The 27,699-nt window shown below is 41.2% G+C and overlaps 1 protein-coding gene across 3 annotated transcripts in view; it reads right to left on the bottom strand.

Annotated features, from left to right (window-relative positions):
• Apaf1 (apoptotic peptidase activating factor 1) overlaps positions 1–27,699 on the bottom strand; it is a 128,378-nt gene that overhangs the window by 55,464 nt on the left and 45,215 nt on the right. For all 3 annotated transcript variants that reach the window (XM_004650202.2, XM_045152055.1, XM_004650204.2), the window contains exons 8-15: positions 21,952–22,190; positions 20,353–20,520; positions 19,237–19,368; positions 13,222–13,335; positions 12,514–12,698; positions 6,495–6,621; positions 3,956–4,081; positions 1,782–1,913 (exon numbers count right to left, since the gene is read on the bottom strand). In XM_004650202.2, coding sequence (XP_004650259.1) covers positions 1,782–1,913; positions 3,956–4,081; positions 6,495–6,621; positions 12,514–12,698; positions 13,222–13,335; positions 19,237–19,368; positions 20,353–20,520; positions 21,952–22,190 — 1,223 coding nt within the window. The remainder of the gene's footprint in view (positions 1–1,781; positions 1,914–3,955; positions 4,082–6,494; positions 6,622–12,513; positions 12,699–13,221; positions 13,336–19,236; positions 19,369–20,352; positions 20,521–21,951; positions 22,191–27,699) is intronic.

Below are 27,699 nucleotides of genomic sequence, written 5' to 3'. Positions count from 1 at the left end.
ACAAAATATGTTGCTAAATACAATAAACATTTAAAAAAGAAAAACATGAAAAAAGAAATGAATAGCTGCATAAGATTTTTTTTTAAGATTTTTTTATATATTTTATTTATTTGAGAAAGGGAAGGGAGAGAGAGAGAGAGTATGAGTGTGCCAGGGCCTCCAGCCACTGCAGACAAACTCCAGATGCACGCACCCCGCCCCCCTTGAGCATCTGGCTTATGTGGTTCCTGGGAATTGAACCAAGCTTTGGCTTAGCAGTTAAGGCTTAGCGGTTGCAGGCAAACACCTTAACTGCTAAGCCATTTCTCCAACCCCCTGTGTAGGATTTTTAAAATGACTAATTAATGAGGTAGATGGGGTAGAGAAATTACATATGTATGTATGTATATATCCCTATGTGGTTTGGATTACATGTTCCCCATAAAATCATAATGTTTGGTTCCCAGCTAATGGCAATTTGGAAGGTGGAGCCTTGCTAGATATGTGTCACTGAGGGTGGACTTTGAGGTTTATTAGCTCCCACTTTGCCAGTGTTAGTTGGCTCACTGTCCTGCTGCTGTTGCCCACCTGATGTTGACAAGGAAGTAATGTCAATCCTTTGCTCTACCATCTTTACCCAGCCATCGTGAAGCTTCCTCTCTGGACTTAAGCCAGAATAAATACTTTCCTCCCATCTGTTTATTTGGGTTGGGTGCTTTACCTCAGCAACAAGAGGATAACAGCAACAGGCTAATGGAGGAAATTAAACATTAAAAAAAAAAAATTCACAATGTGGACAGAAAGTTAGAAACTAATTTTTTTAAATAATCCAAAAGAAGTTCCCAGATCTTTGCAGGTTCCCAAAAAGCTTAATGTAGCTCTCTTCATCTACTTAAAGAAAAAAAGAAGATAAAGATTACAATATTAGTAATTACATAAGGAGTGAATATTTCTGTTTTTTACATCGTGTTTGCTTTCTTTAACCAACACCTTTCCCCTCATCTTCTGATAAGAATCTTTCTTTTGAAGCAAACTCCAGTTACAATTCAAATACAACCAAGCTCACCTTAATTTTCCCACTTTTACATGGTTAGACTTTGTGACCCCTAGACAATCAAAGGACGCCATCCTGCTGACTGTACTTATAACAATAAGCATGAACTAAATGTGGCAAATTAAACGTTACTATACAATTAGTCATATGGGATCTGGAAAAAGACAAGTTTCTTTTTCTCTGTGATTAGTAGCTCCAAGACCAACTAGAAAAAGCATGTAGCTGAGGGTGGCTTCACTTCCTATCACAAAGGCATCACAGCTGAATATCCAAAACAGAAGGCAGAGCCTAGACATGGAGAGGAAGTCAGAAGCTGAGACAGGACACGGGGAGGAAGTCAGAAGCTAAGACTAGGCATGGGGAGGAAGTCAGAAGCTGAGACAGGACACGGGGAGGAAGTCAGAAGCTGAGAACAGAGCTGAAGCATCTGAAGTCAGCAGTGCCTGAATCTACGCTTCTTGGAGAATTTCAATTACATCCACTAATAACATCTTTCCTTTCTTTTTCTTGTTGTTTCAGCTAATAGGGAAATTTCTATTAGTATAACGTCAGAAATCTCAGACAGGAGCTGGGGGATGAAGCCCAGTGAAGAAGCGCCTGCCAAACAAACCTATGTGAGGCCCCTGGGTCCAACCCCCAGACCAGGGGAGGGAGAGGATGGAGTAAGCCCACGATAATCCATGACATTGAAAGAGACATTCTGGTACCTATGAAATTCATTCATGTAGTTTTCAATACTCATACTTACTTTGAGGAAGATATCACTTGACCCAGTGGCCAAGAGAAGGTGCTCACTGCTGTTGGTGAAATGACAGCAGTTGACTTGCTCCGAGTGCTCATCATAGGTGTGTACTAATTTCCCAGTCTCAGAATCCCAAATCTAAAGAAAGAAGAGAAATAAAATCTCTAAATATCCATTATTTTCAAAGGGGAAACAGAGAGAAAAAACAAGTGTGAATCCCTTCGCAGGTGCTAGCTACCCTGTCATAGCAGACTCCCATTGGATATGGCACTCATGAACACTCCCTCGTCTCTAAAGTATAATAATATTCTGCCTCAATGTGTTTTAAACATGTTTTTCTACAACACTAAATGGAGTCTCATGTTCGTATGAATGACAGCAGCAAAGGAATACTGTAGGTAGGGGTAGATAACACTGCATGGTAGTGATAACACTTGAAGCTTTTGGATACACAGAGCAGCTTCTAATCCACTTGCACCTTTTTCTCTTTCATCTTTGTGCTACTGCTTCTTGTATACCATATCACTATCTCAGCTCTGTCTTTTTCCCCAGGTCAAGTACGATAGGTCAATCCTTTTCTCAAGGATATGTTAGTACTATTGATATCCTTTTTACCTGACCCTTTTTATCACGGAGGACCAGCATTCTTTCCACTCCTGAGAATAATTAACAGGTGTTTAAAAAAGAACTCTCAGCTGCTCTCAGTGGTACATACCTACAGCACCCAGGAGACCGAGGCAGGAAAACTTTAAGTTCAAGACCAGCCTAGACTATGTAGCAAAACTCTGTCTTTAATTAATTAACTTTTCTAGCATAGAGTATTTAAATAGTTAGGTATAATATTCAATTAAGGAGAATGAAAACAAAAAGTGCTGTAGGGAGTTAAAACAGGAGAATTGCCTACGCTTGCTGTCAGCCAGTTGGACTGAAAAACATGGCAGCTCCAGGCTCACGAGAGACCTGATATCAAACAAACCAGAAAAACAATGAAGGAGAATGTGCAGAACTCCAATGACCTCCACACAACTGCACATCTTCATACATGCATGCATATGCCATACACCACACACACATGCACACAAATTGCCTCTTGTGACTGTCTTGTGTTTTTCTTAATATTTACTTATTTAGTTAGTTATTTAAGAGACAGTGAATGAACAAGTGGGAGGGGGGTAATGGGCACTCCAGAACAACCTGCCTGCAAACAAATTCCAGACTCTTGAGGCACTTTGTGTGTCTGGCCTTACACAACTGGGGAATCAAGTCTGGACCAGCAAGCTTTGCAAACAAGCACCTTTCACCTGCTGAGCCATCTCTCCAATGCTCTTGTGTTTTTTGTTTTTGTTTTTTTGAGTTCTTTTCAGGTAGGGTCTCAGTTTAGCCCAAGCTGACTTGAGTCTCACTCTATAGTCTCAGGCTGGTCTTGAACTCATCCCAATCCTCCTATCTCTGCCTCCCAAGTACTGAGATTAAAGGTATGTACCACACTCAATCTTTGGTAGGGTTTCGCTCAAGCCCAGGTTGCCTGGAACTCACTCTGTAGTTCAGGCTGCCCTCAAACTCAAAGTGATCCTCCTACCTCAGCCTCTCAAGTGCTGAGATTCAAGGTGTGCGCCACCATGCCCAGCTTGTGGGGTTCTTTTGAATTAATACGCCAATAACATGCTAATGTGTACTCCTATCTTGTTTCACACTCAATTATATATTTTAAAACAGGAAATGAATCCCAACCATTTTGTAAAGCAAAGATGTCAAGTAACATGTAATAAAACATGCCAACTAATATTTAGTCCATATATTTATCTATTAATGGCAAGTAACTTCATAAATTTCTAATTATTTTCCCCACTGCTAATCAACCAATTTTTCCTGATGCTTAGAAATACAAATTCTAAGCCAGATGTGGTGGCAATGGCTTTAATCCCAGCACTTGGGAGACAGAAGTAGGAGGATTGCTGTGAGTTCTAGGCCAGCCTGAAACTACATAATAAATTCCAGGTCAGCCTGGGCTAAAGTGAGACCCTATCTCGAAAAACCAAAAACAAATACAGAATATTCAGACAGTGTTAGTTTACAGTGAATCAAGTTAGTCGACCAGCCAGCAAGAGTCCTTTAGCCCTACATACTCTAGGCTCTGTATCCTGGAAGAGAAGGTGAAAACTGATGACTGCAACTCCTACCTTCACTTTTCCATCCACTGAGCAGGTTGCTATAAATCTGCCATCTGTAGAGAATGCACAGCAAAGTACCTCGTCCTCATGGGCCATGATTTCTAGAAGTTTCTCTCCTGTTTCAGCTTTGAATACCTGCATAAGCAACAATAATATCCTTTTATTACATCTATGGGCCATCACTCAATAAAAACACTTCTTTTCAAGTTCTTAGGTATTGCTGTTTTAGAAACAGAAACAACCTTGGCAAAATGACACCCCAAATCAGAATTTCTAAGTATTAGCATAAAAAATTACACATTGTTAAATATTGGTAAATATCACAAGAGCCAGGTGTGGTGGTATATACCTTTAATCCTAGCACTCGGGAGGCATATGAAAGGTAGGAAGATCCTTGTGAGTTTGAGGACAGCCTGAGATTACAGAGTAAATTCCAGGCCAGCTTGGGCTAAAGGGAGACCCTACCTCAAAAAAAAAAAAAAAAATTATACACACACACACACACACACACATACATACATATATCACTAAAAAGAAGTAGCAGAATATAGCTTCAGTGTTAAGATCATATTGACAAATTCTTAACAATCAAATAAAAATGATTTAATTGGGCTGGAGAGATGGCTTAGCAGTTAAGGTGCTTGCCGGCAAAGTGTAAGGACCCAGGTTCAATTTCCCAGTACCCATGTAAGCCAGATGCACAAGGGAGCATAAGCATCTGGAGTTCATTTGCAGTGGCTAGAGGTCCTAGCGTGTCCATTCTCTCTCTATCTGCCTCTCTTCCTCTCTCTCTCTCCCTCTCTCTCTGTCAAATAAATAATTTTTAACATGATTTAATTTAGGCTGAAGAGATGGATTTGTGGTTAAGATGCTTGCCTACAAAGCCAAAGGACCCAGGTTCGATTCCATAGGACCCCACGTCAGCCAGATGCACAAGGTGGTACATTCACCTGGAGTTCGTTTGCAGAGGCTAGAGGCTCAGGTGCACCCATTCTCTCTAACTACTTCTCTCTCTCTCGAATAAATAACTAAAAGAAAAATTTTTAATGAAATTAAGGCAATATATAACTCAGTGGTATAGCACCTGCCTAGAATACACAAGGACCCTGGTTCAATCCCTAGCACTGGGGGGCCGGGGGTTAAAATTAATAAAATTAGTGATCAAGGGCTGGAAAGATGGCTTAGTGGTTAAGCACTTGCCTGTGAAGCCTAAGGACCCAGGTTCGAGGCTCGATTCTCCAGGACCCACATTAGCCAGATGCACAAGGGGGCGCACACGTCTGGAGTTCGTTTGCAGTGGCTAAAAGCCTTGGCATGCCCATTCTCTCCCTCTCTCTCTCTCTCTCTCTCTCTCTCTCTCTCTCTCTCTCTGCCTCTTTCTCTCTTTGTCGCTCTCAAATAAATAAATAAAAATGAACAAAATTTTTTGAATTAGTGATCAAGTATTTGTAAAAAGGAGGAATACCATTATAGCTTTAGACTAACTGTTGTAAATATGATTTTTTTTAATTTTTGATACTTTTTTCCAGGTAGGGTTTCACTCTAGCCCAGGCTAACCTGGAATTCACTATGTAATCTCAGGGTGGCCTCGAACTCACAGCAATTCTCCCACCTCTGCCTCCTGAGTGCTGAGATTAAAGGCATGCGCCACCACATGCGGCTGATTCTTTTTTCTTTTTTTGGATTTTTCAAGGTTGGGTCTTACTTTAGCCCAGGCTGACCTGGAATTCACTATGTAGTCTCAGGTAGCCTTGAACTCACAGCAATCCTCCTACCTCTGCCTCCCAAATACTGGGATTAAAGGTGTGTACCACCATACTTGACCATAAATGAGTTTTAATGTAATTCTATTTCCTTTAAAATCAAAAGGTAGGGGTCTGGAGTGATGGCTCAGCAGTTAAAGACCTTGCTTGCAAAAGCATGACTGCCTAGATTCAATTCCCTAGTACCCACAAAAAGCCAGATGCACAAAGTAGTACATGTATCTAGCGTTTCTCTGCAGGGACAGGTGGCCCTGGCAAAACCATACTTAATATCTCCCCCCACCCTCTCTTTCACTCCGTTTCCCCTTCCCCTCCCTCTCTCTCTCACATAAATAAATGTTAAATGCTTAAAACCAAAAGGTAGATAACATATGTAAAAAAAAAAAAAAAAAAGCATTTATTCCTATTTTCTGAAAACTTAAAAATACCTTTGGAGATAATCTAGTCCAAGACCTATTATAGTCAGAAATCTGTCTTAGACTTTGATAGTTATTTTAACCAATGTTTTTATGTCTTGCAAGAAATATTTTCTCATTACCCCTAGCTGGCACATGGATGGTAAGAAACTGACAAGATATTTCTTCTTTGTCACCTGGTAAATTTAGAATGCAAAAACATATGACTATCTTTAAAATCTCCAGAAATAGCTTTTGTTCAATGTTCAAGAGATTTGGATTTCTCTGTTTCAAGACTGCAATTTTATTTATCTTAGGATTCAACCATATTCAAACCTCCACAAGACTGGGGTCATGCCTCTTCCCGTTTTCTCAAAAGGTATGTTTTACCTGCAAGGTTTTATCAGCTCCACAAGAAGCTATTCTCTGACCATCCTCAGAAAAACATGCATGGTAAACAGCATCTGTATGGGGGCGGACAACTAAGCGGGAGAGATTCTTGATGTGTTTTTTATTTCTAAATACAATGAAAACATGAACAGAAGGCCAATAAGTAAAGGTAAGGCAACTTTTCTTTCAGTAATAAATATTCTCCAAAACATAAAACAACAATATAGATCTACTAAAGGAAAATAAAATACAGCAAAAGTAAAATTTTAAGAGAAATACTATCATATATATTTATTAATATCATTTTAAAAATCTAGTTAATTAAATTCATACAGTAAACATACTTTCAAAAAACACTCCATCTCTTTTTAGAAAATTGCAAAATAAAGCTCAAAGTACAACACGCCCTACCATCAAAAGAGTTTGCTTTAAAACAGCTTTCCGCTAATGTAATGCCAATCATTCAGAACAGATTTCTATAAAAAGATAAACAATGTTATTTTCTATCTTAACCTAAGAATGCCAAATATTCCACTATGGATATTATATTATTGTTCATGGGCTAAAGAGTAAAAGGAATGTGTATGTATTTAAAGTAACAGCAAGTGGGATGGCGAAATGGCTTAGTGGTTAAGGCAGTTGCCTGCAAAGCCAAAGGATCCCGGATCAATTCCCCAGGACCCATGTTAGCCAGATGCACAAGGGGGTGCACGCATCTGGAGCTCGTTTGCAGTGGCTGGAGGCCGTGGAGTGCCCATTCTCTTTCTCAAATAAATACATAAATAAAATACATTAAAATAAGAGCAAGTATTACAGTAGTATAATATTTCATCCACACACAAGCCCAGCATATTAAAAATGTATGTACTTTTAAAGGTATTATGCCAGCTGGATATGGTGGTACACACCTTTAATCCCAACACTGAGGAGGCTGAAGTAGGAGGATAGCTGCGAGTTCAAGACCAGTCTGAGACTACACAGTGAACTCCAGATCAGCCTGGACTAGAGTGAGACACTTCCTCAAAAAACAAACAAGTATTATGCCAGCCTAAGTGAAAAATGGGGAGCTCCAGGTTCAGTGAGAGACTATGTCTCAGGAAAATAAAGCAGGAGAGGAATAAAAGAGGACATACCATGTCCTCCTCTGACCTTCACACATGTGTGCATGGGGCATTATATACACACATACACAACATACTACACTCACAGCAAAAAATAAATAAAAAAATAAGCCGGGCGTGGTGGCACACGCCTTTAATCCCAGCACTCGGGAGACAGAGCTAGGAAGATCACCATGAGTTCGAGCTCACCCTGAGACTACACAGTGAATTCCAGGTCAGCCTGGGCTACAGTGAGATCCTACCTCAAAAAAACAAAAAATAAAATAAAATCTTTAAAAACACATATGATACAGATTCAATGATAAAAGAGAACATAGAGTAAGTCAGACTAAGGTCCTGTGTAGAAAGTATTATACCTTATTAGATATTATAAACAAGTATAACAATTAAAATTATTCGAATCCATACAAACAGGCTAAATTCTTGCAAAGTTAATTGGATTCAGACTACTGAGTAAAATTTAAGGATTGAGCCAGGCATGGTGGCTCACAACTTTAATTCTAGTACTTGGGAGGCTGAGGTAGGAAGATCACCATGAGTTTGAAGCCAGCCTGGAGCTGCAGTGTAAGTTCCAGGTCAGCCTGACCTAGAGTAAGACTCTACCTTGAAAAAAAAATAGGATTGATTAATAATATGCTCTTTTCAGCAAGGTACAGTGGCACACACCTATGATCCCAGATACCTGGGAGCCTAAAGTAGAAGACCCATGTGTTCGAGCCAACTGAGGTACACAGCAAGTCCCTGTCTTGATAAATAAATTAAAAAAAAATAATAAGCAAGCCTAATCTTTCTGTTTGATCTGGCTACACAATCCCTCAGAGCTCAGAAAGTGACCTTCATAATGATAGGCATATAGCAGATGGGATGTTTTATACTGACTTTCAATTTCACAGAAGCTAGAATCATCTATAAGGGATATTATGTTGCTTAGGTTAACAGATGGGAAGATCCTTAACTGAGGTCAGGATCTTGGGTTGTATAAAAAGAAAGCTGACTGAGCAGAATTCACCACTCTCCATTTCCACCCTACTGATGTGAAGAAATGAGACTGGTTTCCCACTCCTACCATGATAGGCTACCCTCCGTAAAGCTCAAATAAACCTTTTCCTTCCCTAAGTTGCTTCTGATTAGGTATTTTGTACCAGCAATGAGAAGTTAAGGAATACAGAAAATTGGTACCAAGAAGTAAGGCTACTGCTGTGATAACCCTGACCATGTGGTTCATATCTTTTGAACTGGTGTTCAGAAAAAAAGGTGAAATTTGGGATTTGGGGCTTAAAAAGCTATAAGCAGAAATTAATGGATCGTTCTGGTGGAAGTTTAGAAGACAAGTATGCTTGGATAAACACAAATAGTGAAGGTCAAGTTCATGAGATCTCAGAGGAGAACAAGGGTTCTATCATAAAGTAGGCAACAGGCAGTTCATCCCATATGCTATTAAAGAAACTGACTGCATTCTGTCCACGTCCTGCGAAGTTGAATGACATTAAATTTAACCATACTGGGGCTGGAGAAATGGCTTAGCAGTTAAGGTGCTTGCCTGCAAAGCCAAAGGGCACAGGTTTGATTCCCCAGGACCCATATAAGTCAAATGCACAAAGGGGCACATGCATCTGGAGTTCATTTTCAGTGTTGGATGCCCTGGAGTGCCTATTCTCTCTCTCTCTCTCTTCCTCTCTCCTCCTCCTCCTTCTTCTTCTCTCTCTCTCTCTCTCAAATAAATAAAAGTATCTTTAAAAAACTTAACCATATTGGACTAATTTGTTAGAAGGAAAAAATCTCAAGACAAGACTAACAGTCATGCTAGTGCTGAAAAGCAGATGTTGTTATTAGAGATTACCACCACTGAAAAGAAATCTCTTGTGCCACACTGGGACAACAGGAAGAATGTCCTTAGCACAAAACTCCACTCACCCATGAAGGGTGAAATTCCAAATGTACTTGCAGAAAGAAATCCTAAAGTCAGGGGGCTTCCCTACTCATACATCACTACCTAAGGAACTGTTTCACCAAGGCCAACCTGGAAGTCATTCAGAGATTCTACAGCTATTGTCCAAGGGTTGAAGGCTTCATCCAAAGCTGGAAGCACTGTTGTCCACATGGCTTTGGAAGCATGACAGATTCAAAATTAGGGGATCCATGGGGAGAGTGGAGGGAGGGTGGGCATTACCATAGGATATTGTTTACAACCATGAAAGTTGTTAATAAAAAAAATTAGGGGATCCTGGAGAATTGCAATATGTATCAGGGTTGGAGTCTGTGGTGATTTGATTCAGGTGTCCCCCATAAATGTAGGTGTTCTGAATGCTAGTCTCCCCAGATGATGGAAATTGGGAATTAAAGCCTCCTGGGGGCAGTGTACTGTTGGGGGCAGGCTTATAGGTGTTATAATCAGTCTCCCCTTGCCAGGGTTTAGCATACTCTCCTATGGCTGTTGTCCCCCTTATGTTGGTGAGGGAGTAATATTTGCCCTCTGCTCATGTCATCATTTTCCCTGCCATTGTGGAGCTTCCCCTCGAGTCTGTAAGCCAAAATAAAACTTTTTTCCCAAAAGCTGCTCTTGATCAAGTGATTTCTGCAATGCAAACCTGACTGCAACCAAGCCCATGCAAGGCAACAGCATAAAGCTACAAAGTTGAACCGCAAGTCACAGTGGCGACCCCGGGATGTTGGACACCAGAAGCAAAGCTACTCTCTGCTTCTTCCCTACTGATGGGAGGATGTACGGCGGGCTTCCTGCTTCTGCCATGCTGTCCTGCCAAGCTGGATTCCACCCTGGAGCTGGGGTTGAAGTAAATCCTGTCTCCCTGAAACTGACTTTTCTCAGGTATTTTGTCCCAACAATAAGTTGACTCATATAGCAGAGAAACAAACAAACAAAACTTAGGAAAACAACAAATGGATGAGAAAACAAATGACATCGAAAGTATAAACTCAAATTTAAGTTTATGCCAATGTAAACCTTCCAATAACTAAAAGAGAAAGAATTTCTACTACTGAAGAAAAACAAAACATTCTTTGAATATAGCCTGGTAAACCCAGTAAAAGTTACAGCTCTGAATGGCTAGCCTATTTTATGAGAGAACGTCACAGGATGAAATGCAATTGGTGCAATGGAAGAAAATAAGCAGGAAAACACATTAAAAATAATAAACTCAACATTCATAAGGGACCAAGAACTAAATCTCTGTTTTTCCTGAGTATTAAGATTCTATTTCAGGGCTAAAGAGATGGCTCAGTAGTTAAGGCACCTCCCTGCAAAGCCTAATGGCCCATGTTCAATTCTCCAGTACCCACATACAGCCAGATGCACAAAGTAGAGCATGTATCTGGATGGAGGCCCTGGTGCACTCATTCTATCTCTCTTCTACCTCTCTCTACTTGCAAATAAATTTAAAAAAAATTTTTTTTTTTTAAGATTCGACTTCAAAATGAGCTGGAAGCCTCCTCCCTGTTGACTAGCTGTCAGGATACTGGAAAGAAGTATGCAGCCTACTGGGAGTGAAAAGTTGCAGGCCAGCAAGGCCAAAAATACCAACTGGTACAATGGTGGTATATCTGTTATAGGGGAAACCAATTTTCTCTTAGTAGACTTGAAGCCCCGGTACTGAAAATCTAATCAAAAGCCTATGGCCAGGGAGATCGCAAGGCCTAGTAGAGAAACTACTACCGATGTCTGGCTAAACAGATATATGATGCCCACCAAACTGCCCTCTAATATGTTTATGCCTACATATTAATGTTACTCTCACTTTTGGTTACAGAAGTTTTTCTTTTCAGATGGTAGTGACCATTGGAATGATGCAAAACTTACCAAAGTGCTGAGAAGTGACAATGGAGTGTTCAACACTAAAGGAGACAACTCTATCACACCTTCCAAGTCTCAGGAACCATTGTGGAAGAGGTGGCAGAAGAAAAGTAAGAGCCACAGCTGGGAGTGGTGGCACATGCCTTTAATCTCAGTACTTGGGAGGCAGAGATAGAAAGATTACTGTGAATTTAAGACCAACCTGAGACTACACAGTGTATTCCAAGTCAGCCTGGGCTAGAGAGACCCTAACTCAAAACCAAAAAAAAAAAAAAAAAATCCATTTCCATCATTAATTAATCAGGAATTTATTTAAATTTCTTTCTCTCTTTTTTTTTTTTTTTTTTTTTTTTTGTTTTGTTTTTTTTTTTTTTTGTTTTGTATAGAGCTAGGTGTGGTGGCACATGCTTTAATCCCAGCACTCAGGAGGCAGAGGTAAAAGGATCGCCAGGAGTTCGAGGCTACCCTAAAATGACAAAGTGAATTCCAGGTCAGCCTGGGCCAGAATGAGACCCTACCTCAAAAAAACAAAAAAGAATGTGTAGACACTGCAGGAAAATATGACTGTCATTTGCTACTTAATGAATGGTTAAATTTAAAAAAAAATGTATCATCTCAGGGAGCTGAAGAGGTGGCTCAAAGATTAAAGATGCTTGCTTGCAAAGCCTGCCATCCCAGGTTCAATTCCCTAGCACCCACATAATCCCAGATGCACAATGTGACACATGCATCTGAGGTTCATTTGCAGTGGCAGGAGACCCTGGCATAACAATTCCCTCTCTCTCTGTTCCATTTCTCTTGCCCTTTCCGTACAAATAAATTTTTTTTTTTTAAGTTTCTACCCAGCCCAACATGTATTATCCTGAGTTCAAGGCCAGCCTGGACTAAAGGAATTCCAAGTAAATCTACACTGGAGTAAGACCTTGCCTCAATAATAATAATGATAATAATAAATTAATTTTTAAAAATATAAAGTTTCAGCCCTTTTCAAAGTGGGTTAAATCTTCCTGGAGTGAACATATTCACTACCTGAAAAGTAATGACATAGTTAGCAATCTAGTTCCTTTGGTTTCTCTCCCAACATACTTACAGCCACTCGACGTAAAGCTTCCCGTTGTCGACCTCCTGCTTGGCCTGCAGCTTTGCTTGCTGATAGACTTCTGAAGTTTCTGGTGCACACAGACCCAGCTGTACAATATTAGGAAATGGCTGTCGTCCAAGAAGGTGTCCATTTAAACATAAGAACTCCTGAAAATTCTCACAGGCTACACAGTCCTATGAATAAACTGAAATCTGTTAGACACATAACAAGACCAGGACCTGACATTTTTCTGTTTCTGTGATCTTGCCATTTTAAAACTTACATCTAATTTCTCTATATGAACCAAACTTTAATAGGCAACCACTAGGTAACAAACTCTACAGACTTTTAAGCACAGGGTAAAAAAAAATCTCATTATTAAACACATTTCTCAACACTTAAAAAAAAAAGTGCCAAGTGTGGTTGTGCACACCTCTAATTATAGTACTCAGGAGGCTGAAGTAGGAGGGTCATTATGAGTGAGACCCTGCTTCAAAACACCAAAAAAAGGCACTAAAAGTCAACCTTTCCCATCATTCAAACTTCAATCCTACCTATATTCCTAGCAGGCTAGGAAGGAAATGAATTAGAATTAAAGGTCACAGTAGGAAAATGATCTCTATTCTGCCCTTCTCGCTTGCTTAGTCCCATCATTAAACCAAGAATTAAATGCCAAATGAGACATCCTTTAAACACTAAGTTTTCATATTAATATACCTTTTCATCCAATATATCCCTGTATTCCATGAATTCATGAATCAAATGAGCAGGGCCTACAAGTTCAGTTTTTGCTTTAATCCAATCCAAGGAAAACAGTAAAGCACAAAGTTCCTTAAAAAAAAAGGAAAAAAAGAGAGAGAAACACTATTAAAAAGACCAAAGAATTTTAACAAGCATATCATTATCTTAACAGTACTGAGAGACACTTTCCAGGTATCTAGAATTTAGGACCACAAGGGAACCAGTGAAAAAGAATATATCATTAATTCCAAAAACTTGCAAAATTTAGGGTACTGTACCATAACTCAAAATAAATTTCAACTGTATACAGGAAGACAATAAGCCGCAAAAAAAAAAAAAAAAAAAAAACTAGGAAATAAAGATAAACATTTTGAGCCAGATGCACAGAGTGGCATGCATTTGGAGTTTGTTTGCAGTGCCAGGGATGGAATACCTTCCAGTGAGTTGTTGGCCAGGGAGGTCCCTGATGCCCCCAAAACATTACAGGCCATTGCCAAGGCCCTTAGTTTCCCACCAGGAATAGATGGTAAGACCCTATTGCTGAAGACTCCACATACTTGGGCTGCAAGGCCACTGAGAAATCTGGCTGGAATGGAGCTGATAACCTCCTCCATGTAGACCAGCTGACAGAAAGCTGGAAAAAGCCATTCTGCATGCAGTTCAATGGGAAAAAGAGAAATCACCAGTAAAGATGCTCAACAGTGGACACTGCAAGCCTTATATTTGTCCAGCCAGGCCAAATGAGCCGATGGGTGCTATAGTGGCACATCGGTCATGGTGGAAACCAACTGCCCTCAAATTGGACTAGAGGCCTGCTCCATGGGAGAAAATGCATCCCTGATACTGAAAACAAAACAGAGGTAGTCATGGGTCCTAAGGGTGTAACATCTGCTGATGTCTGGATAAATGTAGATACTATGCTTATCAAACTGCCTAGTAAGCGCTTCTCTTAATGTTCATAACCATATATTAATGCTACTCTCACTTTTGTTAGAGAATCTTCTCTTTTCAGATGGCAGTGACCTTGGGATGACTCAGAAGGCATCATGGTGCTGGAAAGAAGTGACAGGAGTGCTCAGCACTGCAATATCTCTATCACACCTTCCAAGGTTCAGGGTCTATTGAGGAAGAAGTGGCAAAAAGAATGTAAGAGCCAAAAGAAGGGTAGGACTCCTTACAATGTGCTCCTCCAGACACAAAATGGCCTGTATAGCTATGACCTTACAGTGCCTGACACTACCTACACAAGACCATCATAATAGGAGAAAAAGATCATGACATCAAAATAAAAGAGACACTGATTGAGATGGAGGAGGGGATATGATGGAGAATGGAGTTTCAAAGGGGAAAGTGGGGGGAGGGAGGGCATTACTATGGAATATTGTTTACAATCATGGAAGTTGTTAATAAAAAAATTTTGAAAAGAAAAAAAAATTTTTTTAAGGTAAATATTTTGTAACCCCAGGGATGAAGATAGTTGTGCTCAGGACACCAAAACTAAATACAAAGGAAACAACAATGACTCTAATTGGATAAAGATTCAACTATTCTATAGAGTAGAAAGCAATATAAACAAAACTTTAGGACAAATAAATAAATACAAAGCTAGGGAGATGACTCAATGGATGAGATGCTTGCAGCTCAGGCTAGAATATCTGAGTTTAATCGTCAGACAGATGTAAAAGTCAGGGCTGGGGAGATTGCTCAGTGATTAAAGGAAATGACTTATAACACCTACAGGCCTGGGGGTTCAATTCCCCAGTACCCATGTAAAGCCAGACCCAAAGTGGTAGGTATGTCTGGCATTTATTTGCAACAACAGGAAACATATATTCCTGTATTACACACACACACACACACACACACACACACACACACACACAAAATAAATTTTTATTAAAGCCAGACACCATGGAAAGCTTCTGTAAACGCAGCATGCTGATGTTGATGCTGAGATGGGAGACAACACAACAGTTTCCTGGAAATTTGTGGCAAGCACAGGAAAGAACAGCAAAGAGAGAGACCCTGTTCTAAATGAGATGCAAAGGCAGAGGACTGACCCAAAAGTTGTCCCCTGACCTCCACACATGCACTGAGGCACCAGTGCACGTGCACACACACACACACACACACACACACACACACATACATACATACATAAATAAATAAATAAATAAAACAGGTTAAAATTTTACTTGCAATTCATAATACAACAGAACTTACTATTATTTACAAAAAAAAAAAAACAACACTGGAATGAGGGGCTGAAGAGATGGCTCAGCAGTTAAGAATATGTGCTAGTATGAGGGCCTGAGAAGGATCCACTTGAGTTGGAGTCCCAAAACCTAGATAAAACAGCTGAGAGTTGACACACATGTCTGTAACTCCAGTCCTGTGGAAAGCAGACACTTGAGTATGTTTGAGGAACACACACACACACACACACACACAATAATAATAATAATAATAATACAAACAAAAAAATATGAAATATACACATGCCTTTAATCCCAGTACTTGGGAGTCAGAGGTAGGTGAATTCCCATGAGTTAGAGGCCACTCTGAGACTACACAGTGAATTCCAGGTCAGCCCAGCCTAGAGTGAGACCCTACCTCAAAAACAAACAAACAGGGGCTAGAGAAATAGCTTAGCAGTTATGGTGCTTCCCTGAGAAACCTAAGGACCTATGTTCAACTCTCCAGATCCCAAGTAAGCCAGGCACACAAAGGTGAGCCAAGCACAAGGCACTTGGGAGGCTGAAGTAGGAGGACTACCTTAAGTTCAAGGCTACCCTGAGACTACAGAGTGAATTCCAAGTCAGCCTGGGCTAGAGTGAGACCCTGCCTCAAAAAAAATAAAAAGAGGCCGGGCGTGGTGGCGCACGCCTTTAATCCCAGCACTCGGGAGGCAGAGGTAGGAGGATCGCCGTGAGTTCAAGGCCACCCTGAGACTACAGAGTTAATTCCAGGTCAGCCTGGACCAGAGTGAGACCCTACCTCGAAAAACCAAAAAAAAAAAAAAAAAAAGAGAGAGAGAGAGAAAAAAGAAAAGAAAACTGAGCCATAACAATACATTTTCATAACTAAAATAACATAGCTGAGCATAGAAAAATTATTGAAAATATATGTGGTTTTCCAAAACATTTACATTTTGATTAGTTGGTAGCCATGTTATGTACTGATTCCTAATTTTTATCTTTTGGCCACAATTCTCAGAATTCCACATCATATATCTAACTGCCTATTTGCTACTTACAAGTAGTTATCTTTTTTTTTTTTTTTTTGAGGTAGGGTCTCATTCTAGCCCAGGCTGACCTAGAATTTACTATGTAGTCTCAGGGTGGCCTCAAACTCATGGCAATCCTCCTACCTCTGCCTCCTGAGTACTGGGATTAAAGGCGTGCGCCACCATGCCCAGCACAAGTAGATATCTTAATAGGTGGGTAGATATATTCCCCTTTCCCTAGAGCACAGGAGATCTTGCTCTCCCAGACTGGCCTATTTCACTCCATGGCAACTACGCACTAAACAAGCTTACAGTCATCAGATTCCTTTATGTCTGTTCTAATACATATCGAATCCATCAGAAAATCAGGATAGGTCTTTCCTCTCCTTCTATATTCTGCTCTCCTTCTAAACACTTTATTATAAATTTCTTGTCTTGGGCTAGAGAGATGACTTAGCAGTTAAGGCACTTGTCTGAAGCCTAAGGACCCAGGTTAGAGTCCCAAGTACCCACATAAGCCAGATATACACGGTGGCTCGTGTGTCTGGAGTTCATTTGCAGTGGCTGGAGGCCCTGGCACATCCATTCTCCGGCCCCCCCATAAGTAAGTAAAATAAAATATTTAAAAATAAAATAATAAAGCCAAGTGTAGTGGTGCACGCCTTTAATCCCAGAACTTGGGAGGCTGAGGGAGATTGCCATGAGTTCAAGGCTACCCTGAAACAGCACAGTAAATTCCACCTGGGCTACAGTCGAGACTCTACCTCAAAAAAAAACAAAAATAAAATAAAATAAATTATTGTCTGTCTTCCCCAAAGATACAACCTCAAGACAGCAGAGACATTTTGCCTCATAATGAAGAATACGGTTCTATTAACAAGTGCTCAATAGGTACTCAGGGAATAAATGACTATACTTGCCCACCCTCCATTTCCACTTAAAGCTTATCAACAAATCCATAATGCCCATGAAGTCATAGGTAAGAAGAGAATCAAGATTATTCATTAGCTATGGTTGCTAATATGGATATGTATGTGTGTGTGTGTGTGTGTGTGTGTGTGTGTATGTTTGTTTGTTTTGTTTTTCAAGGTAGAGTCTCACTCTAGCCCAGGCTAACCTGGAATTCACTACGTAGTCTCAAGGTAGCCTTGAACTCACTGCAATCCTCCTACCTCTGCCACCCAAGTGCTGAGATTAAAGCTGTGCACCACCATACCCAGCTTAAGATATCTTTTTTAATCAGGTAAAAATTTAAAAAAATTATATAAACTATGATCATAGTTTTACTAATGAAAGGAATGCTGAGTAACTGGATAAAACATGACACTAAAATCTAAACAGCAGGGCTGAAGAGATAGCTTAGCAGTTAAGGCACATGCCTGTAAAGCCTAAGGACCCTGGTTCGATTCTCTAGGCCCCACATAAGGCAGATGCACATGGTGGAATATGCATCTGGAGTTTGTTTTCAGTGGCTAGAGGCCCTGGCACAGCCAATCTCACTCTTTCTCTCTCTCTCTCTCCCCTTCTCTCTGTCTCAAGTAAATAAATAATCTTTTTTTAAAAATCTAAACAGCACATTTAACTATATAAAAATTCAAAAACCAGGCATGGTAATACATACCTTTAAAACTAGCATTCAGGAAGCTGAGGTAGGAAGATTGCTTTGAGTTTGAGGACAGCCTAGGACTACAGAATGAGTTTCAAGTCAGTCTGGACCAAGGTGAGACCCTACCTCAAAAAAACAAAAAACAGGATTGGATGAATGGCTTAGCAGTTAAGATATTTGCCTGCAAAGCCAAAGGAACCAGGTTTGATTCCCCAGGACCCACATTAGCCAGATGCACAATGGTATGCATGTGTCTGGAATTCGTGTGCAGTGGCTGGAGGCCCTGGCATGCCTATTTATTCTCTCTCTGCCTCTTTCTGTCAAATAAATGAAAATACAGTATTTTAAGAAACAAACAGGCTGGAGAGATGGCTTAGCAGTTAAGATGCTTTCCTGCAAAGCTAAAGGACCGAGGTTTAATTTCCCAGGACCCACATAAGCCAGATAGGCACATGTATCTGGAGTTAATTTGCAGCAGTTGGAATCCCTGGTGCACCCGGTCTCTCTCTGGCTCTTTCTCTATCAAATACCAATAAAAGTTCAAGTCTTGAGCTGGAGAGACAGTTTAGCAGTTAAGGCGCTTACCTGCAAAGCCTAAGATCTCATACTCAAATCTCTCCAGGTCCCACATAGCCAGATGCACAGAAACAAGTGTGCAATGTCGCACATGCACACAAGGGGGCACACACATCTGGTGTTCATTCGCAGTGGCTGAAGTCCCTGGCACTCCCACTGTCTCTCTCCCTCTCTCAAATTTAAAAAAAAAAGTTCAAGCTGGGTGTGGTGGTGCACGCCTATAATTCCAGCACTCAGGAGGCAGAGGTAGGAGGATCACCAAGAGTTCAAGGCCAGCCTAAAACTACGTAGTGAATTCCAGGTCAATCTGAGCTAGCATGAAACCCTACCTTGGGGGAAAAAAGTTCAAATCTTTAGCCAGGTGTGGTGGCACATGCCTTTTATCCCAGGTATAGGTAGGAGTATGAGGCCATCCTAAGACTGAGACACTACTACGTAGTCAATTCCAGGTCAGCCTGGGCTACAGTAAGAACCTACCTTGAAATAGAAAAATTCAAGTCTTCTTATACCAAACAAAATATTTGCAACATCTGTGGAATAAAAGAAAGTGAAATAAAAAAAAAATTGAAATCTGTCATCTTACTTTGTGCATATTGGCACTAGCCATGTGATAGGCCAGAAAGTTGTACCAATACATGCTGTCCTCCTGATCTGGAGAAAGAGCATGCGGCTGGTGATACCGCTGGAACTGAGTGACCATCTTCTTATGAAGATCCTGAAACCCAAATTAAATACTTCAGAGAACAGAAACAATTTCATAACCTGAGCAGCTCAGGACCTGCAGTATCCAAATCAATTAAGTGAACCAAGGAATTCCCACAAGCTATGTATTGGTAATAAAAGGAAAAGCACAATAACTACACTGGAAAAACCGGGCAAATTATAGCACTTCAGCCACATTTACACTCTCCATAAGACACATCAACCCAAGCACTCCCTGGTATAATGCAATAAGGACACAGCATAATTTTTGTGGCATTCATAACAAATAGGCAGAAACTCAATGTAGTCAGGAGAACAAACCAAAAAACACATTAACATTACAGGACACTGCACAAGCTAACTAGTCTTCAAAAGTGACAGGGATTCAGCAGGGCGTGGTGGCACATGCCTTTAATCTCAGCACTCACGAGGGAGAGGTAGGAAGATTGCTGTAAGTTCAAGGCTACCCTGAGACTCCATAGTGAATTCCAGGTGAGCCTGGGCTACAGTGAGACCCTGCCTCAGGGAAAAAAAAAAAAAAGTGACAGGGCTGGGCTGGAGATAAAAGCTTAATGCTAGAGTGTTTGTCTAGTATTAATGAAACCCTGGGTTCAATTTCCAGCACTTGCATAAAACACAGGAGGGAGAACAAAGCCATGAGAGACAAAGACTGAGGAGCCCAAGAGGTGACAGCTGAGAGGTGGCCTAACTGCTGCAGTTATCAGAAGCTGCAGAGGATCTAAAATTGATCTAGACCACAGAATGAGTAATAGTGGAAAGGAAAGCAAATTCAAATCAAGTCTGGGAATCAGTTAATAACAGAATGTTAATAGTAATTTTCTGGCTTTGATAGTTGTGTTATAGGTATGTTAAGATGTTAAACTATAGGAAGCTAGAGAAACGTTTATGCAAAGAAACTCTTACTCTGTAACTTCTATGCCAGTCTAAAATTATTTCAAAATAAAAATATTTGTAAGAAGTACTGAGATAAAAGTACCTGAAGCTGACCACGATTCTTCTCTGTAAGAAAATCTACTTGAAGATCATGTAAATAATAACAAAATGATTTTCCATTGCGATCACAGAATAAGAGAGACTTATTAACAAATTCCTGCAGTATGTCTTCAACTTCCTCAGTTTCCATATCCCAGAGAATACATAAGACCTAGGGATCATTTTAAGTGCATGAATAAATCAAAAAAAAGTACAATAAATAGCACTAGAGACAAAGAATTTTGATCAAAACATTATCTTAATGCCTGTGGTATTTTGAATAGATGGGCCCCCAATATATTCAGTGTTTTATTACTTTGTAGTTTGCATCTGCAGCTACCTGGCTGGAGGTAGTGTCACTGGAATCTTAAGGTGTGCTGGTGGGTTTAACATTTCAACTAAAGATAAGCAAAGTGTGCCTAGCTGGAGTTCCTAAAGTACGCATGCCAGTGTGGCTCTTGGCTTTTGGCTTGTGCTTCTCTATCTCTGCCTAGTACTGAAAGAGGGGGCCAACTTCTGCCATTAAGGAACTTCCCCTGGATCTGTAAGCTTCAATAAATATCCCTTCCTCCATAACTGTGCCTAGTCTGGAAGTTCATCTCAGCAAACCAGAGGCCTAAATAAGAATGTCCCCATGTAGCCAGGTGTGGTGGCACATGCCTTTAATCCCAGTACGTGGTAGGCAGAGTTAGGAGGATCACTGTGAGTTCGAAGCCACCCTGAGACAACATAGTGAATTCCAGGTCAGCCTGGGCTAGAGTATGACCCTACCTCAAAAAAAAAAAAGAATGTCCCCATGTGAGATGGAGAGATGACTCAGCAGTTAAGTCACTTGCCTACAAAGCCTAACAACCCTGGTTCCATTGCCCAGTACCCACATAAAGCCAGAGGCACAAAGTGGCACATGCATCTGGAGTTCAACTGCAGCAGCTGGAGACCCTGGCATGCCCATTTTCTCTGCCTGTCTCTCTGCTATCTCTCTCTGCTTGCAAAGAAATAAATAAAAATATTTCAAAATAAAAAAAAAATCAATGTCCCCATTTAAAAGAAGCTCAACTATTCCTCAGAAAATAGAAACTGAATGCTTCTCCAGCTTCCCTAGAAGCAGAGAATTAAATGACTCAACTTCATCAGTGAGTCCTTTGTGGGAGCTAAGAGCAGAGGGACTGCACTCTCTACCTACCACCCAAGTTCAGTGACTTTCTACTGTCCAACACCAATGTCCTCAGCACTCTTATCAAAGGTTAAAGCTACAAATACCCAATGCTGGGCTAGAGATAGCTTAGAGGTTAAGGAACTTGCCTGCAAAGTCAAAAGACCTCACTCAATTCAATTCCCTAGGACCTACCTAAGCCAGATGCACAAGGTGGCACATATGTCTGAAGTTCATTTGCACTACCTTCAGGCCCTGGCATGCCCGTTCTCTCCCTCCCTCCCTCTCTCTCTCTCTGTCTCTCTTTCCCTCCCTCCCTCCCTCTCTCTCTCTCCCTCTCTTCCTCCTCTCTCTCTCTCTCTCTCTCTACTCTATTTAATAAAATGAAAAAAGAAAAACCAATATTATTTAAAAATTTTTAAATGACAAGGAATGCTGGCCATCCATTACCTTTGTAGGCACCTTAACGTCCTTTGGAAGGATGGAAAGATCTGTGTAATAATTTTTTATATCTTCTCTGAGCATTTCCACACTTATAGACATAGCTTCATCTAGAGCCTCATAATCATAAGATGAAGATTTCCTTATTCTCTTAAACTGTTTATTCTGAAGTTGTCTGAGGTAGTACTTCCAACGGTCAGGAAAATCACGTAAAAGTGCACCAATTAAAGACACTACAAGAGGAGAGCCTGAAAAAAAAAGAGTAGTAATTGTACTACTATTATTTTTAAATCACTGCTAAGAAATTTTATTTATTGATTGATTTTGCAAGCAGGGATACAGAGAGGGAGAGAGAGAATGGATGCACAGGGCCTTCAGCCACTGCAAACAAACTCCAGATGCATAGGCCACTGTGCATCTGACTTTATGTGGATACTGGGGAATAGAACCCAGGTTGTTAGGCTTTGTAAGCAAGCACCTTAACTGCTGAAACATCTCTCCAGCCCTTAGTTAGTTTTAAGAAACAATTTCCTCAGGGCTGGAGAGATGGCTTCGTGAAAACATGAGGAGCAGAATAGGATCCCCAGTACCCACATAAAAAGGCAGGTATGCTTAGGCATACCTATAACCCCAGCTCTGAGCGGGACAAAGACAAGAGAATCTCTGGGGTACCCTGCTCAGCAGTCTGAAAATGGGGAGTTCTAGGTTCAGTGAGAGATTCTGTCCTAGAAAAACAAGGTGGAAGAGAGATAGAGGAGGACACCTAGTGTCTTCCTCTAACCTCTGCACACAACTGGCTCATACATCGACACACATGCACACACCACACACATACACACAAACAACTTTTTAAAAAAGAAAACACAACTTCCAATTGATGTATCCAAAGCCTTGAAATATTCCTAACTCTTGGATTTGCTTCTAGGTATTTCTTCCAAGGAAAATCATTAAAAATGAAGACTTCACTTAAGGAAATTCATAAAATTATTTGCTTAGTTTATTTTTTATTTTTATTTATTTATTTTTTTTTTGGTAAAGCATTACATTTATTCCATTTCTGGGGAGGTTGGGCGGGGAAGGGAAAGGTCTGAGAACCAAACAAAGGGTGAGGAGTGGAGACGTCCATATGGTCTAAGGGTCCATGCAAAAGTCCATGGGCCTAGGGAAAAACACAAATATCTTCCCACTCTGGCAGCATATTTGCTTACTTTATTGAAATAGGTCATATTCTTTGTCGAAACCCCTCACTAAATGGCTGACCATGCTTTAACCATGCCTATGCAATTTAGTTTCCATTAAAAACTCAAAGAAGACTGGCATGGTGGCGCACGCCTTTAATCCCAGCACTCAGGAGGCAGAGGAAGGAGGATTGCTGTGTGAGTTCAAGGCCACCTTGAGACTACATACTGAATTCTAGGTCAGCTTGAGCTAGAGTGAGACCCTACCTCAAAAAAAAAAAAGAAAGAAAGAAAGAAAGAAAGAGAAAAAGAAAAGCTGGGCATGGTGGCATACACCTTTAATCCCAGCCCTCAGGAGACAAAAGGAGACAGCTGTGAGTTCAAGGCCACCCAGAGACTACATAGTGAATTTCAGGGCATCCTGAGCTAGAGTGAGACCCTGCCCCCCCCCCACACACACACACACAAACTCAAAGAAGAACTGAGAAGATAGTTGATCAATTAAGGGTGCTCACTGCAAAGCCTGTTTGTCCAGGTTCAAGTCCCCAGTACCCATGTAAAGCCAGATGCACAATGTGGTGCATACATCTGGAGTTCATTTGCATTGGCAGGAGGCCTTGGCACTCTCATTCTTATTCTCTCTCTCCTTGAAAATACATAAATAAAATATTTGTTAAACCTGGCATTGTGGGCTGGAGAGATGGCTTAGCGGTTAAGCGTTTGCCTGTGAAGCATAAGGACCCCGGTTCGAGGTTCAATTCCCCAGGACCCACATTAGCCAGATGCACAAGGGGGCACACGCAGCTGGAGTTCATTTGCAGTGGCTGGAACCCTGGTGCGCCCATTCTCTCTCTATCTGCCTCTTTCTCTCTCTTTCTCTCTCAAATAAACAAACAAACAAACAAACCTGGCATAGTGGCCCATGCCTTTAATCCCAATACTCAGGAGGCAGAGGTAGAAGGATCACTGTGAGCTTGAAGCCAGTCTGGGACTATACAGTGAGTTCCAGGTTAGCCTTGGCTAATGAGACCATACCTCAAAACAAACAAATACATAAATATATACACACACACACATATGCACGCTGGGCATGGTGACACACACCTATAATCCCATTACTCGGGAGGCAAAAGTAGGCCAGCCTTGAACTACAGAGTGAGTTCCAGGTCAGCCTGGGCTAAAAGTGAGACCCTACCTCAAAATGAATAAATAATAACTCACAAGGCCACAGTTCAGAGATTCTAGGTGGCTGAATACATGAAGTTCCTGAAGGGTGACATATTGAACAAGGCACTGGAAATTCTTTACTCCTTCCCCAATTCTTGCCCTATGGATCTCTTCATCTATATCTTTGTAATATCCTTTCTAGTTTTTTTTTTCTTTTTTTACTATTTTATTTATTTATGAGAGAAAGAGGGAGAAGGAGAAAATGGGCATACTAGGGACTCCAGCCACTGCAAATGAATTCCAGTCGCATGTGCCACCTTGTGCATCAGGCTTACATGGGTCTTGGGGACCCAAATCCAGGTCCTTTGGCTTTGCAGACAAGCGCCTTAACCATTAAGCCATCTCTCCAACCCTGTTAATATCCTTTTTAATAAACAAGTAAATATGTTTCCCTGATTTCTACAAATTGATGAAGCAAATTAATAAAATCTGAGAAGGGCTTTGTGGAAACCTTATGGTATCAGTTACTTTCTCACTCTTGGGACAAAATACCCAACAAGAAGCAGCTTATAGGTTTGAGAAGTTTACTATGGGAGAAAAAACATGGCAGGATAGACAGCTGGCATCACATGCCATATAAATAGGAAGAAAGTAGGGAGAGCAGGTGGAGCCAGGCTGCAACACCTTAAGGTTAGCTACTAGTGACACAGTTCCTCCAGCAAGGCACTGCGTCCTAGATTATACAGCCTTCTTGAAGAGTGCCACACACAAGAATTAAGTATTCAAACACATATGTCTATGGGAGACATTTTACATTTTGTTTTGCTTTGTTTTATGACAGAGAGAATTAGAGGCTGGAGGAATTCCATAGCGGTTAAGGCACCTGCCTGTGAAGCCTAAGGACCCAGGTTCAATTCCCCAATACCCACAGAAGCCAGAGGCTTATGTTTGGAATTTGTTTGCAATGGCTAGAGGTCCTGGCACACTCATTCTTTCTCTCTCTCTCTCTACTTCCCTCTCCATCTCTCTGCCTCCTTCTTTCTCAAATAAATTAATTAATTAAATATAAAAAAAAGAAAAGGAGAACTGGCGCACCAGGGCCTCCAACCACTGCAACTGAACTCCAAACGCATGAGCCACCTTGCGCACATGTATGACCTTGCACATGCATCATGCTGTGCATCTGGCTTATGTGGCTCTGGGGAGTAGAACACGGGCTCTTGGGCTTCACAGGCGAGTACCTTAACCACTAGGCTATCTCTTCAGTGTGAGATATTTTACTTTTAAACTGCCATACCCAAAGGCTGGGAGATTGCTCATCAGTTAAAGGTTCAATTCCCCAGTACCCAACCCCATACCCACATAAAACCAGACTCACAAGCTGGTTCATGTAGCTAGAATTAATGTGCAGTGGCAAGAGGCACTGATGCGCCAATTCTCATATTCTCTCTCTCCCTAATAAATAAAAACGTTAAAAAAAAAAAAACTACCATACCAGCTTTATAGCTGGTTAGCCAGAGAACAGGCAAAACAACCTCTGGCTTGCAACAGGCATCTGAAGTTAGGGGTAGGAGGCAGTCTTGGGGACTGAGGCTTCCACCTGTAGGACTGACATTCTTTCCAGGTAGTCAGTGTCAGAATTAAATAAGGAGACATTCAGCTAGTGAACACTGCAGAATTAATTGTTTGCTGTGTGGGTAAACACCTACACATTTGGTGCCAGGAGTAATCTGTGTTGGCAGAGTACAATTAGAGAAACAGTATGAAATTGTGCTTGTTCTTCAATCTTCAAAACAAGTAAAAAGGTTAAATTCACCAATAAAAACAACAAATTTGGGTCTGCAGAAATGGCTCAGAGGTTAAGGGGCTTGCCCACAAAATCTAACAATCCAAGTTTGAGTCCTCAGTACCCACATAAAGCCTGATGCACAAAGTAGTACATGCATCTGGAGTTTGTTTGTGGCAGCTAGAGATCCTAGTGCACCCATTCTCCCCTCTCTCCCCCCCTCCCCCCCCCCCCTCTCTCTCACACACACACACACACGCTCCCCCCCCCCCCCACTTGAAAATAAGTATTTTTTTAAAAAATACAAGGGTAAGTCGGGTGTAGTGGCACATGCCTTTATGCCCTGCACTCGGGAGGCAGAGGTAGGAGGATCGCCATGAGTTTGAAGCCACCATGAGACTACATAGTGAATTCCAGGTCAGCCTGAGCTAGAGTGAGACCCTACCTTAAAACAAGAAAAAAAAAAAAAAAAAACTACAAAGGGGACTGGAATATAGCATAGTGGTTAAGGCATATGCCTGTAAAGCCAAAGACCTCAGTTCAATTCCCTAGGATCCACGTAAGTCAGATGTACAAGGTGGTGCATGAATCTGTAGTTCATTTGCAGTGGCTGGAAGCCCTGGCATGCCCATTCTCCCTCCCTCCCTCCCTCCCTCCCTCCCTCCCTCCCTCCCTCCCTCCCTCTCTCCCTCTCTCTCTCTCTCTCTCTCTCTCTTTCTCTCTCTCTTCCTCTGCCTCATTCTCTCTCAAATAAATAAATAAAATACAAGGGGAGCCAGGCATGGTGGTGCACACCTTAAATCCCAGCACTGGAGAGGTACAATTAGGAGGATTACCTTGAGTTAAAAGCCACCCTGAGACTACAGAGTAAATTCTATATCAGCTTGAGCTAGAGCAAGACCCTACCTTGAAAAGCATGCCCATTCCCTCTATCTGCCTCTTTCTCTCAAATAAATAAAATAAAATAAAAAATATTTTGAAGGGGCTGGAGAGATGGCTTAGCGGTTAAGCGCTTGCCTGTGAAGCCTAAGGACCCCGGTTCGAGGCTCGATTCCCCAGAACCCAAGTTAGCCAGATGCACAAGGGGGCGCACACATCTGGAGTTTGTTTGCAGTGGCTGGAAGCCCTGGCGCACCCATTCTCTCCCCCTCTCCCTCCCTCTCTCTCCCTCTCTCTCTCTCTCTCTCTCTCTCTGTCACTCTCAAATAAATAAACAAAATAAATTTAAAAAAATATTTTGAGGGATGGTTTGGCTGTTAAGGAGCTTGCCTGTGAAGCCTAAGCACCCAGGTTCAATTCCCCAGTACCCATGTAAGACAGATGCACAAGGTGATGCATATGTCTGGAGTTCATTTACAGTGGCTAGAGTTCCTGGTGTACTCATTCATATTCTTTCTTTCTTTCTCTCTCTCTCTCTCTCTCTCTCTCTCTCTCTCTAAAATAAATAAATATCTTTATTTATTTATTGCTGAAGACTCCACATGCTTGGTCACTGAGAAATCTTGCTGGAGCTGAGCTAAAAACCTCCTCCCTGTAGGCCAGCTGAAGGAAAGCTGGTAAAAGCTAAACTGCATGCAGTTCCATGGAACAGAGAGAAGTCATCAGTGGAGATAAACAACAGTGGAC

Source organism: Jaculus jaculus, chromosome 6 (assembly GCF_020740685.1).
Source record: "Jaculus jaculus isolate mJacJac1 chromosome 6, mJacJac1.mat.Y.cur, whole genome shotgun sequence".
In the NCBI taxonomy this organism is placed as follows: Eukaryota; Metazoa; Chordata; class Mammalia; order Rodentia; family Dipodidae; genus Jaculus; species Jaculus jaculus.
Note: the sequence above shows the minus strand (reverse complement) of the source record. Positions and strands in the feature narration are given on the sequence as shown.